Source organism: Tyto alba, unplaced genomic scaffold (genome assembly GCF_018691265.1).
Source record: "Tyto alba isolate M040663 unplaced genomic scaffold, T.alba_DEE_v4.0 Super-Scaffold_1000006, whole genome shotgun sequence".
NCBI classification, from domain to species: domain Eukaryota; kingdom Metazoa; phylum Chordata; class Aves; order Strigiformes; family Tytonidae; genus Tyto; species Tyto alba.
Window position 1 is genome coordinate 15,576,680 of NW_024881272.1, and position 14,456 is coordinate 15,591,135.

The 14,456-nt window shown below is 42.3% G+C and overlaps 1 protein-coding gene across 4 annotated transcripts in view; it reads left to right on the forward strand.

The window, feature by feature from the left end:
- DPYD (dihydropyrimidine dehydrogenase) overlaps nucleotides 1–5,816 on the forward strand; it is a 360,191-nt gene extending 354,375 nt beyond the window's left edge. For all 4 annotated transcript variants that reach the window (XM_042805516.1, XM_042805526.1, XM_033000424.2 and 1 more), the window contains 2 exons: nucleotides 1,471–1,611; nucleotides 4,369–5,816. In XM_042805516.1, the coding sequence (XP_042661450.1) occupies nucleotides 1,471–1,611; nucleotides 4,369–4,539 (312 nt within the window). In that variant the 3' untranslated portion in view covers nucleotides 4,540–5,816. The remainder of the gene's footprint in view (nucleotides 1–1,470; nucleotides 1,612–4,368) is intronic.
- Nucleotides 5,817–14,456: the final 8,640 nt, after the last annotated feature.

A 14,456-nucleotide genomic window follows, 5' to 3' on the forward strand; every position in this document is an offset into this window, starting at 1 on the left:
CAATGAGAATTCAGTACAATATATAGAGCATTGTATGTAATTCTAAATTATACAGGTTAAATATAGCATGCTATTACACAATTAAGATGGTTTCTAATCATTTCAGAATAATTTTTTTGAATGATAGGAATAAGGTATGTATTGCTTCATCAAAAAATATTGAGAAACAGAATACAAAAATAAATCTGTATCATGTTTCTTGGTAATGCAAGGCCAAAGATAAATACTTTGAATACCTCATATTTGGCTTGATCTTGAGCATTTTTCAATTGACTTGGATCAAATTCCATAATCAAAATAATAATGACTTCTTGGTGTATTACAGTAGAATGACTTTGAAGCCAGTTCTGCTTTCCTGTCACTCAGTGGGACTTCTCTAATACTTAACAGTTATACCCCTTTTTAAAGCAAAAGTAAAATGTATTGTTGCATCACATAACCTTTATTTACTGAGCCCAACTTTATCTTAACAATGTAGAATCTTGCATATAAAATCGAGCTTGTTTTGCAACATGGAACTGTTGTAGAAGCCTGCTTGATAAACTTACAAAGTATCCAGGCAACCAACACGTGCCACAGAGTGAATCTTTTAAAATGCAGTCATGTTCATCATCTGTGCTATACTTCCACAAGTTAAACTAATTTAACTGAGGGATAGCTGCAGTCCAGAGGACCTGGGACTTGCCCCATCTCTACCACTGACTCAGTGAAGCTGAACTGCCACGGAACTGTGCTGTTTCCCTTATTATAGTGTGGAAAATGGTTCGTATCAGGTAGGTCCTCAACAGCTGCTTTCAGAGGGCATGTTTTCCCTCTGCGGTACGTACCCATACGCTGTCCTGCCATACACCTTTACTTCTGCAGCACAGTTGTGTAAGGTTGATGCCACAAATTCCTCTCTGGGAAGTTAACAGAAGACTCGCAGGATTAGACCCACAGCTTACTTCTGTACAATATTTGCAATAAACTGATGATCATGTGTGCATTTTACTAAAGCGAGAAAGCAGTTATTGTTCTCTCTGTCAGTTTATTTGATCATGCCCTTTTCTTTTCTTGCTGTGAGTTCGTAAATCTGTGCTAATGAGAAATGACCACGGATGATCTGATTTTCTGTAGCATGTTTCTCCTGTTTTGTGCTCCATTTTGTTCCTTCAAGTTTCACACAGTAATGGCAAAACAATAGCACATTTAAAATCAAGGACTAAATGTGTAAGCTATCGGTAGAACGTATTTATATACAAATACATACTTCTAGTGCTGCCTACAATCAAAACGTGACTGTTTGGAGCATTCTTCGTCTTTTACAGGAGTTATGAAGGTCATTGACTCAGAAATTTATAAGAAGAATCATAAACGTCATCACAATGCATGGCCAAGTCATTCAAGTACCAGAGAGTACTCCTGCGCAGCTTTAGAAACTGCTTAGGTATCTTCGAAATGAGTTGATAACTTTTTTTTTTTTTCCCCTAGGATGTAATTGGAAAAGCACTGCAGTATATTGGAACATATGGTGAGCTCCGCAACACAGAGCAAGTCGTGGCTCTGATTGACGAGGAAATGTGCATCAACTGTGGCAAATGTTACATGACCTGTAATGATTCTGGCTACCAGGTAAGAGCACAGCTGTACCTAGCAGAAAGGCGCGATGAGTTATCTTTCTGCTGCTGGGAAGAAAGAATCCACCTTCTGTTAATGAGCAGGTGGTAGAAACAGATGTCTAAAGTACTGGCTTGGAACCCCAGCACGCTCCCAGGCTCGGCTGCGCGAGCCCCGCCGGAGCGGTTTGGGCGGGGGCGAGGACACGGCCCGGCCTGGCTGCGGGAGGGCTGCGCCGAGCGATGGCTCGCCCGCGGTCCCTCTCCCGGTCTCTCCCGAACTGCAAGTGGGAAGTGGGACTCTTTTTAAGAGGGAGAAAATGAAGGAGACCCAAATTGGTTGGCAGTAAATGCAGTTCTTTGAGGGAGAAAGGGAAGAATGCATCCCTTCCCACCAAGGGGGATGCGGGGAGACAGAAGCTGTTCTTATTGCCAAATGCTTTTAAGAAACCCAGTCCTTGTTCTGACAGTGTAACTGAACTTGAACTAATTCAGGTTTCAGGCAGGTGGGGTTTTGTTTTGATTTTGATTGAGGTACAAATCCTTTCTCCAGGATAGCTGCCAGGCTTTAGAGTGGCAGGTTGAAGTTTGCAGAAATCATTGTGACCAGAAAATAGCACAGTTTTGAGCCGGGGCTCCTACTTGCAGCAAAATATTTCTCTGATTTCTGCTCAGTACAGTAACATAAATTGTATGAAATTTATCAGCATTTCTACATGCCATTCCTTGCCATGTCCACTGGAGCTGATGGACTGGTCTGCAGTAAAAAGGGCAGTGAAGGACTCACATTCTTTTAGAAAACCAAAATATGGTCTAGCATAACTTCCATGGAATCCAATATGCAGTAAGAAGTAATTTCTACATTAATTTTTCCATTCATACCAGTCCAAGAATAGTTTATCAGAAACAAATCCTTTAACTGAGCACCAAGTTTCCTCTAAACACCATGACCTTTGGTTTATCCTTAATTCACTCTGATCAATAGTAGCTCTGATGAATTTAACTACATACAGTCAAAGAAATGCGTCTTCCCATTTGAAATCAACTCTTGCAATTAAAACAAGTGTGTCAGAGCAAAGGTAGACATGTTTTTTCCACTGATATGAGAAAATTTATGCTGCATTTATACCAGATTAGATTACTACAGTGGCCTCTTAACTGTCTAAATTTCTTCTTGACACTTTAATCTTCACATCTTCTCCTTCCAACAGATTTCCTAGCAAAGGGGAGGATATAAGTCTTGGAGAGCAAAAGACTTTGTTTATATTTAGTAAAACGTTCTTTTATGTAACTGGAAAAAAATAAATCAGTACTCAAAGAACCAAATTTTAAAACCCCAGGACATTTCCTAAGCATGAAAAAACAAAAAAAAAAAAAAAAAAAAAAAAACCCAAAAAAAAAACCAAAAAAAAAAAACCAAACTGTTTCTTCCTTAATTAATTAAGGAAATTGAAAATAAAGTAATTGCAAATAAATCAACACACACACCTCCTTCAAAATAGCATCTGCTTTGTGCTTCTCTTTGTTTCAGAAATACCCACGCTGCTCTACAGGGCTATCACCTTGTATGACTCCAACAGAAAACCTTTCCTTAATTTAAAGTTAGCACTGTAGTCCTGACTTCCTCTACCTCTTTGAACTCCCCTTCAAGATGTGCATTGTCGTTAGGGAGAGAGGAAGGAGTCCTTCTTAAATACTCACAAACCAAAGCTCTCTCTGCTCAAGCTAAACTAAAACTTGTAGATTCAGGGCAGTTAGTGCCTACTTCATGCCCGTGCATGTTGCTACAGCAACTTTTGTGCTTTCCTAGTAGTGAAACCCCAAATGCTGCAAATCTGCCTTTGGAGCCCACCTGCAGCACCGCCTCATACCTCCCATCTCCTCCCTGGCTCCCCCAGTTGCTGACGGTGGTTGGGGACATTTGCTAAGGCTCCGCTTGTTTGCAAAGAAGTGAGAGTTCAGCTTTCAGGCCTGATTTTTCCTTCCTAAAACTCAAAAGTAGATATTCAGTGGTTGGGTTTTCTTATTTTTTACTTTTCTAGGCTTGTTTCTTAGATATTGAAGCTTTTGTGATTGTCTGATGCTTTTGTTTTTGCTTTTAATTTGCCATTTCCATTATACCAGGAGCTTATTTCATCGAGACTGCAATTGTTACTTCACATTCAAATACACTTATCACCCTAATTGGTAATGAGGATTCACTGCATGGAAACGTGAGAACTAAAGCGAGCTCTGCCTGCCCAAAACCCAGATATCCTGTTCAAAGATTTGCAAAGGAAAATAATCATGAGGCACAGTGTGCTGTGTTTTTCTCTACCGTTTATTGAATTAAATTGTTTATGCGGCACTGAAATTAAAAGTTAAAAGAACACATTGTGGCCAGCATTGTGCCGGAGCTGTTCAGGCATGGTCTGGTGTCTCCTCTGAACCAATAGCCCTGGCAAATTGCTGTCTTATGAAATATTTCCTTCACACGAAGGAGAAATATCCCTCTGGGAGTTTAAACATGATGGGCCAAACTCCTCCTTTTGTAATCAGCCTTTGTGACCCCCGAGCCTTCACAGAGGTATTATTTGGCCCATATTTCTAATTTTAAAGTGTCGGGAGGGGGGGTTGCTTTGTTCCCTGCCAGTTGAACAGTTGCTATAGCTGCAGTGCAGAATCACACCAAGATGTCTCCAAGTGCTGTAGCACAGGAAATGCAGACACTAAAATGGGAGCAATTTTGACCTTTTCCGCGAGTGACATCAATAATGTTTACTCCTGTTCGCAGGCTATCCAGTTTGATCCCCAAACCCACCTGCCCGCGGTCACTGACAGCTGTACGGGCTGCACCCTCTGTCTCAGCGTCTGCCCTGTTATCGACTGCATCCGCATGGTTTCCAGGACAACACCCCACGAACCAAAGCGCGGGCTGCCCTTGGCCGTGAACCCCGCCTGTTGAGGTGATCAGTCCAACAGCTAATGTGAACTTTACACTTGTTTGATGCGATTGATTTGCTTTCTAATTAGTCCTTGAAAAATCTACTCATAAAAAAAAAATGTAATATTGATAGCCGTTACAATGAACACTGTTTTCCAATTGCTATTTCTACAACAGCTAACTTTTGAAATTACAGAAAGGCAGCAATTAGTCAGTTGTAGCTGTCAGTTGTCCACTATTTGAAGTGTAACTTTCTCCTTACTACTCATGCTGTAATTTCAAAATTTCTCTATAGACTCTTTAATCTCTGGGTATTTTCTGGCTGCAAAAATAATTAAGAAAGCATTTTTAATGAACTACAAATCAATGCACAAGCTAACTGTTTTCAAGGAGGCATTTTGTAATTAAACATTACATTCAGTTTTAAAAGAGTTTCTTAGAAGATGTAATTAACTATATAACATTCAAACAAAGCAATGTGGCTTCTATTTTGCTATGGGAAGGAATGAAAGGGAGTTTAAAATAGGATTTAAGAACTGGATTAATCACTTTCAACTACTACAGCATATGGTAGTGTATTTTTATAATCCTTTCTAATTCTTTCTCACACTAGTCACTTTACAGAACAAATTTGCTGTGCATTGACACATGCTGGACTCCAGATTTGTGTGTTGCATGGGTAGCTTGATCGTTTCTTTTCTCCCGCAGTGAACATTCATAGCACCTCTCTAAAAACGGTTAAGCCAGCTTATTATGAAGTCCAGGTTGCATTTCAGGATTCTGAGATGTGAAAACAGTTTTTGCTCCAAGCTCATCCTCTAAATAACTTTTTAATTGTGCCAATTAATGTTCCAGAATGTACACGTTACAGGTCAGAGATCTGATTACGTGCAAATGGAATACACACCCTGCAGACTGCATTTGCCAAACACAGACACGTAGGGCAAACTGGCAGGATGATTTCCCCCAGTGCCAATTCTTCATACTTATTGGTTATGTATGGTTATAATAGTTTCACAACCAAAAAGAAATATGGATTTGTCTGTCTTGCTAAGCAATATCTCAGTTTTACTCCATTTTTCATTCACAGTAGGAACTTTCTAATATGAATGTATTGCTGTCTGCTTTACTCCACTTAAGAATATAAAGCCTTTAGTTTCATAATAATAATGATCTATCAATTCCATTTCTTATACCCTATGTTGTGATTAGCAAAAGCTTTGATTAAAAATATACCCTGACTTCTGTTTCTTGGTTTATGAATTGTGCACTGAATTATAAATAAATGTTGAAACCAACTTGGGTTTGTTTGTGGTGGTTTTTTCATTTACTAAACAGATTTTTCTTGTAGAGGCTTGTCAGGTGGTGTTTCATGATCTCTAAGATTCACTCCAGGAATCATTAATGAGTTAATTCATGTGTACATTATTCCATTAATTGCCTACAGTGCAGAATGTAGCATGCTCTTTGCCCCTCTTTGTCTGCCTTTGACTCATCTTCCTTTTGCATCCCTTCCCCACACACGCACGCACACAGTTTCGTGCACACATATGCACAGTCTGTGTCACTCTTACGTTTTGAAGTGTCATTTCATTTAGTATCGTCACTCCACCAACACTGTTTTGCTGACACTTTGGGCTTGCTTGATGAGATCCCCTGGCAGGCTCAAGCCCAGTGTCTCCACTAGTGGCTTTCTTGTCATACTTCAATTTTTCTCTTCATCGCTGTGGATTTTTCACACTCAGATGAAGACAGGAACAGATAGTCTTACTGTTTAGAAAATTTTTGCCTGAAACTTCTTTAAAGCTGTTGCATTTCTGGTAGTTTCTTATCTTACATGAGCTATAGAGGACTCGCAGGAAGAGCAAGCTGTTTTGTGAATGTTAGGGGCAAAGTCTCTGCATGTACCGCTTGTACCTCTTCCGAGGAGCTGGCTGACAGGCAGCATGCCCTTGAGTGGGGTGCAAAAAAAATCACAAGTCTGCAGGTAACATTTTATGTTCTGTTAGCAGGTGCAAGGAGAAGTAGCTATCTTCTCCCGGGCTGTTACCATGTACTTCTCATTTGGTACCCTACCCACCGTGAACCCCAAGGGTGAGAGGCCGTGTGTCACCTGCGGCTGAACTGGCCAGCTTCTCCAGGTCCTGTGTTGCTGTGCCCTCAGACGTGATTATCTCACTATCCTGAAGGCATCACATCCAGTAGCGTGCGTTCTTTTAAATACAGGACAATGCCAGGAGACCTAATTTAAGTAGCTAAGCACATGTACATCATATATGTAGCAGCAAAATCAGAGCTTTTCCTAGGATATTCAGTAGTCACAGGACATTCAGTATTCTCAAGTAGCTACAAAGTAATCTTTGGAGGAGTAAAGGCATTCTTTGTGAATCGAGATTATAATCAAGACTATAATTTGTTTACCAAAGAAGGAATAACAGGTTATATTTTGCAGGTTTCTTTCTCACTACCCGACCTCTCCCCCACTCTTGTTCTGTCAAGTCCGTTAACAGTTTCAGGAAATGCATTCACAAGTGAATGTGAATACCTTCTACCTCTGACAGTCACAATAAAGCTGTGTGTTGCAGGAACTCAGAGAAATGGCCACATTTAGATCTCATGCAGGATTGTCTTTAAGTCATCAGGGTAAGGTGAGGTGTGAACAGGCAGTGGAGAGAGCCACAAAGGACATATTCTTGGGTTTTATAGGTTTTTCACATCCGTCCTGGGGAATTCATCCCACTCAGCGCATTCAAGAGCCAAGGAAACAAATCAGAAAAATCTGGTCTATTCTGAAAACACTGTAGCCAGTTATTAAAAAAGGGATATGAATTTTCAAAGTGTAAAAGGTTCCAAATTAAGCTCATATATTTCACTGATTTAGTTGCACATTTAAGGAATTATGTATTATTAAAGACATGCCGGGCAAGATCCTGCAACCCTAGCCCTCAGAGTTTTTAGACATGTCCTATTGATTACTATTATAAAATTGTAAACTATATTTGACAAATTAAATTATGCTAGAAATGCCATAGCTCATCCTCCAGTAGCACATTCTAATTCACATCATATTCCTGAACACAAAAAGCTCCCCATGTTCAGCGTATGCTCTGCAGTCCAAGAAATACTTGAAAAAGCTGCCAAATCTGCTTGTGTGAATCCCAATGCACCCATACACGTTCATTGGAAAAAGAGATGTTTTGCCTTGCTAACAGACTATACAGGCAGTTTGGTTTTTGGCCTCTAGGATGAACAGACATAATATTTCCAAGGCACTGGATTGGCAACATTAATAGCCACATTTGAAAAATTACACAGGATTTTTAAAATCCATAATTTCCTGATTTTAAATGGAATATTAATTTGATCTCTTGGCAAAATTCAAACTAGCCTTTGTGCATGAATCTGATGGGTAGCCTGTATCGCCAGTGTTGAAGCCAATGTACACATATCCTGCTCCTTTCTCTGATGCTTTACCAGTTGCTGCCTCCCTTTGTTGTGTCTTGGAGTCAGTGTGGCCTCAGGAGAGGTGGCTCGCGGCCGCAGAGTGGCTCGCTGTCATTTCTGCACTCTCCCCACCTTCCAGCAAGTACTACTGTCACCTTTGGCTGCCCCAGCTTTTTTGTCTTTAAGCCTTTCATCTCAAGGTGGCAAAAGTGATTTCTAGATTCAAGGCAAACTATCCAAACCCCAACTGAGTGCCATCAACCCAATGCCTCATAAAACCACTTTGTTTAACACAATCCAAGACTCTAGCCTTAGAAATGTAATATTAAGCATAGATATTTCCTATCAATAAGAACATCCTGCCAACACAGTCTGTGTGTATGTTTCATTATTTATCTACTGTAACATGGGGTTGGGCATGTTGTTAAAATTTTATATTTTTCAACATGATTCCTAGTAGAAAATATTTTTTTTAGATAAAATATTTATTTTATTGGCAAAGGTTTATTTCACCAGGCTGCTCCACTTCTTTGATGAACTGTGGAAGATAGGTTTTCATCGGCAACATCTGGCAACCTGGCAGGCTCTGTCGGCAGCTGGATTGGTAACTTCAGAGTTGCTTCTGGGTCTTTCATATAATTAACATGCTTATGGGCCATCTGGGTTGCTTCATCTTTGCTGTTGCCATTTCCTTTCTTTTCTGAGGGACTGTAAGCTCTACAGTTATTTCTCCAGATCAGTTTTTAATAACTCCTCCTCAGGTTGGTCTGCTGGGTCTTGTGCAAACATTGTTTGGACATCTTGTGCTGGCCTTGCCCAGGAGCAGACCCCCACTTTTATCCCTGTGGCCTGTGGATAAAAGTCACCCACTTTGTGCAGGTGCAGGACACCAAATTTTGTAAGTCTGAGTTCAGTGAGGGAAGTCGGTGTCTTCTGTTTCTCCTATGGGTGTGCTATAGTCTCTTCTATTTGTTTTAGGCAAAGTGAGTGATGTGGAGGTTGACAAATCGCTCTATAACAGAAAGGAGCCAAAGTGAAAGGAAGCAATCACGTGCTGTGGCGTAGGGCTCCAGCCTGATCAAAGTTTTGGGGCCAGGCAGCTCCTTTCACAGGGGCTGCCCCAGGCCCCTCTGAAGGGCAGAATGAGCAGGCCTCTTTCCTTCGCTTCAGCATAGACCTTAATAATAATAGTAGTCTGTCCTCTGCACTGCTGGCAAGGCCATGGGTCACCCTTTCCATGACTTTAATGGTAAAACAAAAGCAAGCACTGCCGGATTCCTTATTGAAGCCTTTAAGAAGTATTATTTTTTTAACAAAATCATGCAAAATGCAAGTGAAAATAATATAAAGTCTATTTTTCCATAAGGTGAAACAGCTATCAGGCTGGTAAGCTCAGTTATGTCGTGGTGCCTGGGCTAGCACTGCAGTGATTTCCCATGCAGGCACCTGCTTCGTAACTGTTAGGAACTTCCCATTGTAACACACATTTTCTGGTTCCCCATCGCATGCGGAGCAGTCTTTTTAAAGATCCCCATGCTGCACTCTCTGGATCTTTTCTTATGATTGTGCATAGGTAAACCCCTTTCATAAGTTTTATGAGGTGCAAACATATATGCTATTTTATGCTACTAGCCCATTTATTGGATTAGCTTGAGGATTTGATGCAAAAGCTTAAGCAGATATTGAAAACACACACCACTTCTATTGTAGCTAAGAAAATCAGCTTTAGAATTAGAGAGACCTTGTATCTGGCATTATGTATAGCCCTTTAGCTTTTTAGCATGGCTGTTCCTTGTTGCTATAGCAACTGAATTAACTATTTCATTAATATAATGGAATAAAACACATTTATTCATTTTTGCACTCACAAGTAGTCCGCATTCAGCTTTCAGCATACTTGTCAAGCTGTGTCCCTTTCACCTCAGCCCCAGATATTTCCTCAGCACTGCCAAAGGGTTTTTATTTGTATTTTAACTTGTTGGAGAGAGAGCTGTTGTTTTTGAAGACCGTTAGATTTTTTTGTAATTAAATTTACCTTCATTTCATTGGCTAGCTTCTGTTTAGCATCCCTTAAGTGGAAAAGCAGACTTCACAGGCAGCATTCAGTGCAGATCCGTGGTGTTCTTCGCATCAGAAAAGAATAAATCACTTTTAAAATAATGAAACCTCATGCTTGTGATCAGCTTGTAGGCTAAACCTGGCATGGTGTGTTCTACTGCAAATACTAACAGTACTGAGCTATGTATGCTGCCCAAACTGTCGTGTTGCTGAACTGTGGTGTTAAAAGCAGATGGAGTGCCATACTCTTTGTTTACCTTGGTTTTAGTGTTTCCCGAGCTGTGCCCACATATTGTAATGGGTACCAAAATAATAGCTTAATTAAGATAATATGTCTGTCCATCAGCAGAAGGAAGAGGGACTGCTCCCTGTGCGTGGCATGGGCACGAGCAGGGGCAGTGTCAGCCCTGTTTGTGTTGCTCTTCTCAAGCGCTGCCAGCCCAGGGCTGCCTTGCGCTTGCTCCCTCCCAGTGACGGCGTAGCGCCAGCTCTGTGGGGGACTTGGCTGAGACCCGCACCACACCTAACACTCCCCTTGGCAGTCCTGGGTTTTGGCCAGTGGTAACCAAAATGGGTCCCACGGTCAGCTGGAAAAGCTCTTCATAATACACTGGTTCCAGGTAGCCGCAGAGGCTACGGTAGCAGGCAGGGCACCGTCAGGAACTGGAGACCCCCTCACCTCCGACCTGCTGCCTGCCAGTGACAGAGGGGCCACGGTGCCCAGGTGGGCACCAGTGATGCCCCGAGACTGGGTCTGCTGGTTTTAGTCTTGCTTTGTGCCAGCGATGTGACAGTGAGCACAACACAGGCTCTTTGTTAATATTTAGCTGACTGGCCTTCCAAAGCAGCTACCAGCGCAAAGTCACAGGCCAAATTTCTGTCCATGAAATTCATCATTAATAGCAATTCCACATCTCAGTCACTACAGATGAAGTAGCAGATCTGATGTGGGGTTTGTATTTTTTTTTTTTCTTTTTTCTAATATAACTCTGAAGTTAGTTATGTGAAACTGAAGTTTTACTGGAAAACAAAGCAGATGTGTAAATGATTTTGAGAAATGAGTCAGTTAACTTTGAAGGTATGAACTCTTCCATTTAAAAGACAAGGCATAGAAGTAACACCACAATAGGATATTCCCTGCTATAAGACTGTTCATTCACTGCTGTCTGAGCGAATGTATAAATCATATATTCTACAAGGGCTAGTAGTGTCTCTATCATTCGTGTGTGCTGCCTTCCCTACCTGAATTAAATTTTAAGTGCTTCCTCCTAGTCAATTCACTGTGTAAGAAATGCCTGAAGAGCCAGAAGGAGAAAGTTATGTAGCTGGCAAGGTGCAAGCCTGCAACTGGCCTTGAACACAAAAGCCTAAGCACAAAGGCTCTGTGCGCATTGCAGATAGTGCTGGTGCCATATTCTCCTCCCGCCTTTGTTTCTCTTTGTATATGGAAAGCACCCTCCCAGCTGCCTAGTGACACAGGACTAAATTAATTTTACCATTATTTGTCATGATGTTGTAGGTGAAGGGGTTCAAACTAGTAAATGCTATGTTAACATTAAGTTTTTGAATCAATGGTTTCGTTTTGGACAACTTGTCATCTGGTGTGAGTTTATCCAGAAGACTGTGTCCTGTAATGATTAACAGAGGGCTTGTGGCTTCCAAAGTGTTGTATCTAAACAACTTCCCCCCGCTCCCCATGCAGAGGTTAACACTGGTACAGCAATTAATATACATTACTATATTTTTTTCAAACTTAAACCCTCTTTTCTATCCTTTACTAGAACTTAGGACACTTCAAAAATGGCAGTCGGGTACTTTTGGCATTCAACAAATAAGATGGAGTGATTTTGCGGAGGGTGGGGGACCCTTAGCCACAACTCATTGGAACTTTTCTCATTCAAACATGAGGAAAAAATAACTGTGTTTAGAATGATAGTGTTTCAAACAAAGCAGAGGCTTTGCCTTGCGTTCCTTTCCCTACTGCCGTGGTGCAGGGAATGCCTGGGCCCCTGTCCCCCTGGGTAAGCCTGTGCCTTTGTGGCTGAGGAAATGCCACTCGGCTTCCAGAGCCGCAGCGCAGCCTCACCGCCCCTCGGCAGCGCCTGCAGGTGCGAACCTCAGGAAAGCAGGTCCTTCTGCTCTGTTAACCTCCCTTTACAGTCCGGAAAATGAAGGTCAAAAACTTGCTTCCCTCTCTCCTGAGGCCTGTTCCAAGGTTGATTAACACTTGATCAATAAGCTGTGTCTATACTAAACTGGGTATCATTTCACCATCCAGTGCAGAGCTTGTATAACTCAAGTAGCAGTGGTGATGCCGAAGACAAATACCCAGATGAGTACGAGGGGCTGGTAAAGGCAGTCTGTAAACAGTGGGCACTGACAAAAGCGCCGGGCCGAGCCGGCTGCCGGCGGAGCCCCGAGTCGGTGGCTGCCGGGTGCGAGCGTCGGCCCGGCTGGCGGCTGTTAGCGAGGTGCCGCAGGAAAGCCTGTTCGCAGGGGGCAGCAGGAATCTCGAAGCTTGTTAACTGTTTGCCTGACAGCCTCGGGATCTGCGGCAGTACGCCGCGATCCTAATGTTTGTATTACTACTGACAGTTTATCTCTGGTGTTACATAAATGTTTGAATACCCTATTCCAGTGCAGGCTGCAGCTGCCCTTCAGTAATGACGGAAAGGTGTAACCTCCAGGTTATGAGAGCATCCGTGCTGTCGAGTCACTACATTCAGAGGGAGACATTAGAGTTTTTTCTTGTATGCCTGGCTTCATCCCAGTTACCTGTAAGATGGATTTGAGGTCTTAAAAGTAAATCATTTAGCACTGGTTAGCTCCCCACAGTACCTGCGACTCGGTAACATTTCCTTTTTTCCTACTCAAGTAGCAGGACACATGCTCAGGTGCTGTGGTCTTAGTCACAGCATATTTTAACTTTGCAGCGGCCGTCAGTACAGATAAAACAGGAGGTAGAGCTATTGCCAGAGAGACTCCGGATACCAGAATAAAATTAGCATCACAAGAAGAGAAGGGAAAGTATTACTGTTACCCAAGCGCTGCTGAATTACCCAGACGGAGCTAAAAATAGTTTGAAAATGTCTACATTATAGCCAAAAGAGCATGACTTCATATTACTTAAACTGAAATGGTATTTTGCTGCATGAAATCTTAGGCATACAAACAGTGCCTTATAGGTACTTATCTGTAATACATTGTGTGTGTGTGTGTGTGTGTATAGGCTTTATATATTGCACATTCCATATGTAAGTCTAGACAGATGATAATTATTGCTCACGGTTAAGTTTCTGTTCCTAAGCAAGTCATATAAGACACGGATAAAAGGCTGTCTATCTCCAAAGCTATCTCCAGATGCTTTTGTCTACAGGAGGCATAGCTTAAAGCCTAGCTGGGGAAGAGAAACAGTGTTAGAGGTACTGATGGATGCAGCCCTACGATCCCTAGCAAGCGCTGTCTGTACTCCTGGGTTTTTTGCAGCTGTATTGTGAGGATACAAAGGGTGGGCAGGAGGTCCTGGGAGCCTCTACGCAATGCATGAGATTATTTACTTGTCCTTCAACGACAAGACTTGTAGGTCTGCTCGTCTTTCAAAGCCTGGCTTATTCACAGGCATAAAGAGAATCTGTGCACTTCTCTGCATTCAGATAGCTACTTTGGGACATAATTTATCTGTGCCAGGACTTTACACACTGACATGCGCTTTCACTGCCAGCAGCACCAACCCGGCTGTGTATCTGGATGAGATCAAAGGAGGGTAAGGTGGCATTAAACCCAAATCATACAAGAGCCTTAACTGCACCAGAGGTGAGGTATAAAGGTTATTTTCCTACTGTAAGGACACAGCCACAAAACCTGCCCTCCAGGACAATGGGAATCCCTCAGGATTTCTCCGTCGCAGGAGACCCAGGCGTTACCTCACCCCTCGGCTGGTAAGCTACAGCCTGCATTGCCTGAGAGCTCCTGTCCTACTGGGTTTCTCTACTTTTCAGGCTTTCTATTGTTGTCATTTCAGTGAAAAATATGTTGGCTTATAAGTGAATTCCTCGCTATTGATTCAGAAGCACATTTCTGTAGCACAGCCATATTTTGAGGGGGTGAATGCAGGCACTTGTCTGCCCTTTGTTGCTCTGAAGACAGTAGCTCCCCATCTCCTCACACTTGCAGGACGTGGCTCAGTGTCACATCTAGAAGCTGTAGGGGGAACCAGCGAGAATATTGACTCTGGAAATGGCTCCTCATCTCTCTGTCTGTCTGGTCCGAGCTGTGCGTGAGGCATGCCAGAGCCCAAATGGGCGCCATGATCCACTGTATGCAAATCCCTCTCCTGGCCGGTGTGCAATAATTACCTGTGATTATTGCACAGTTCAGCTCATGAGTCAGCCTGGCGTGCTCACTGCCTGTGCCTGTGAAACATCGCTTCACCCTGC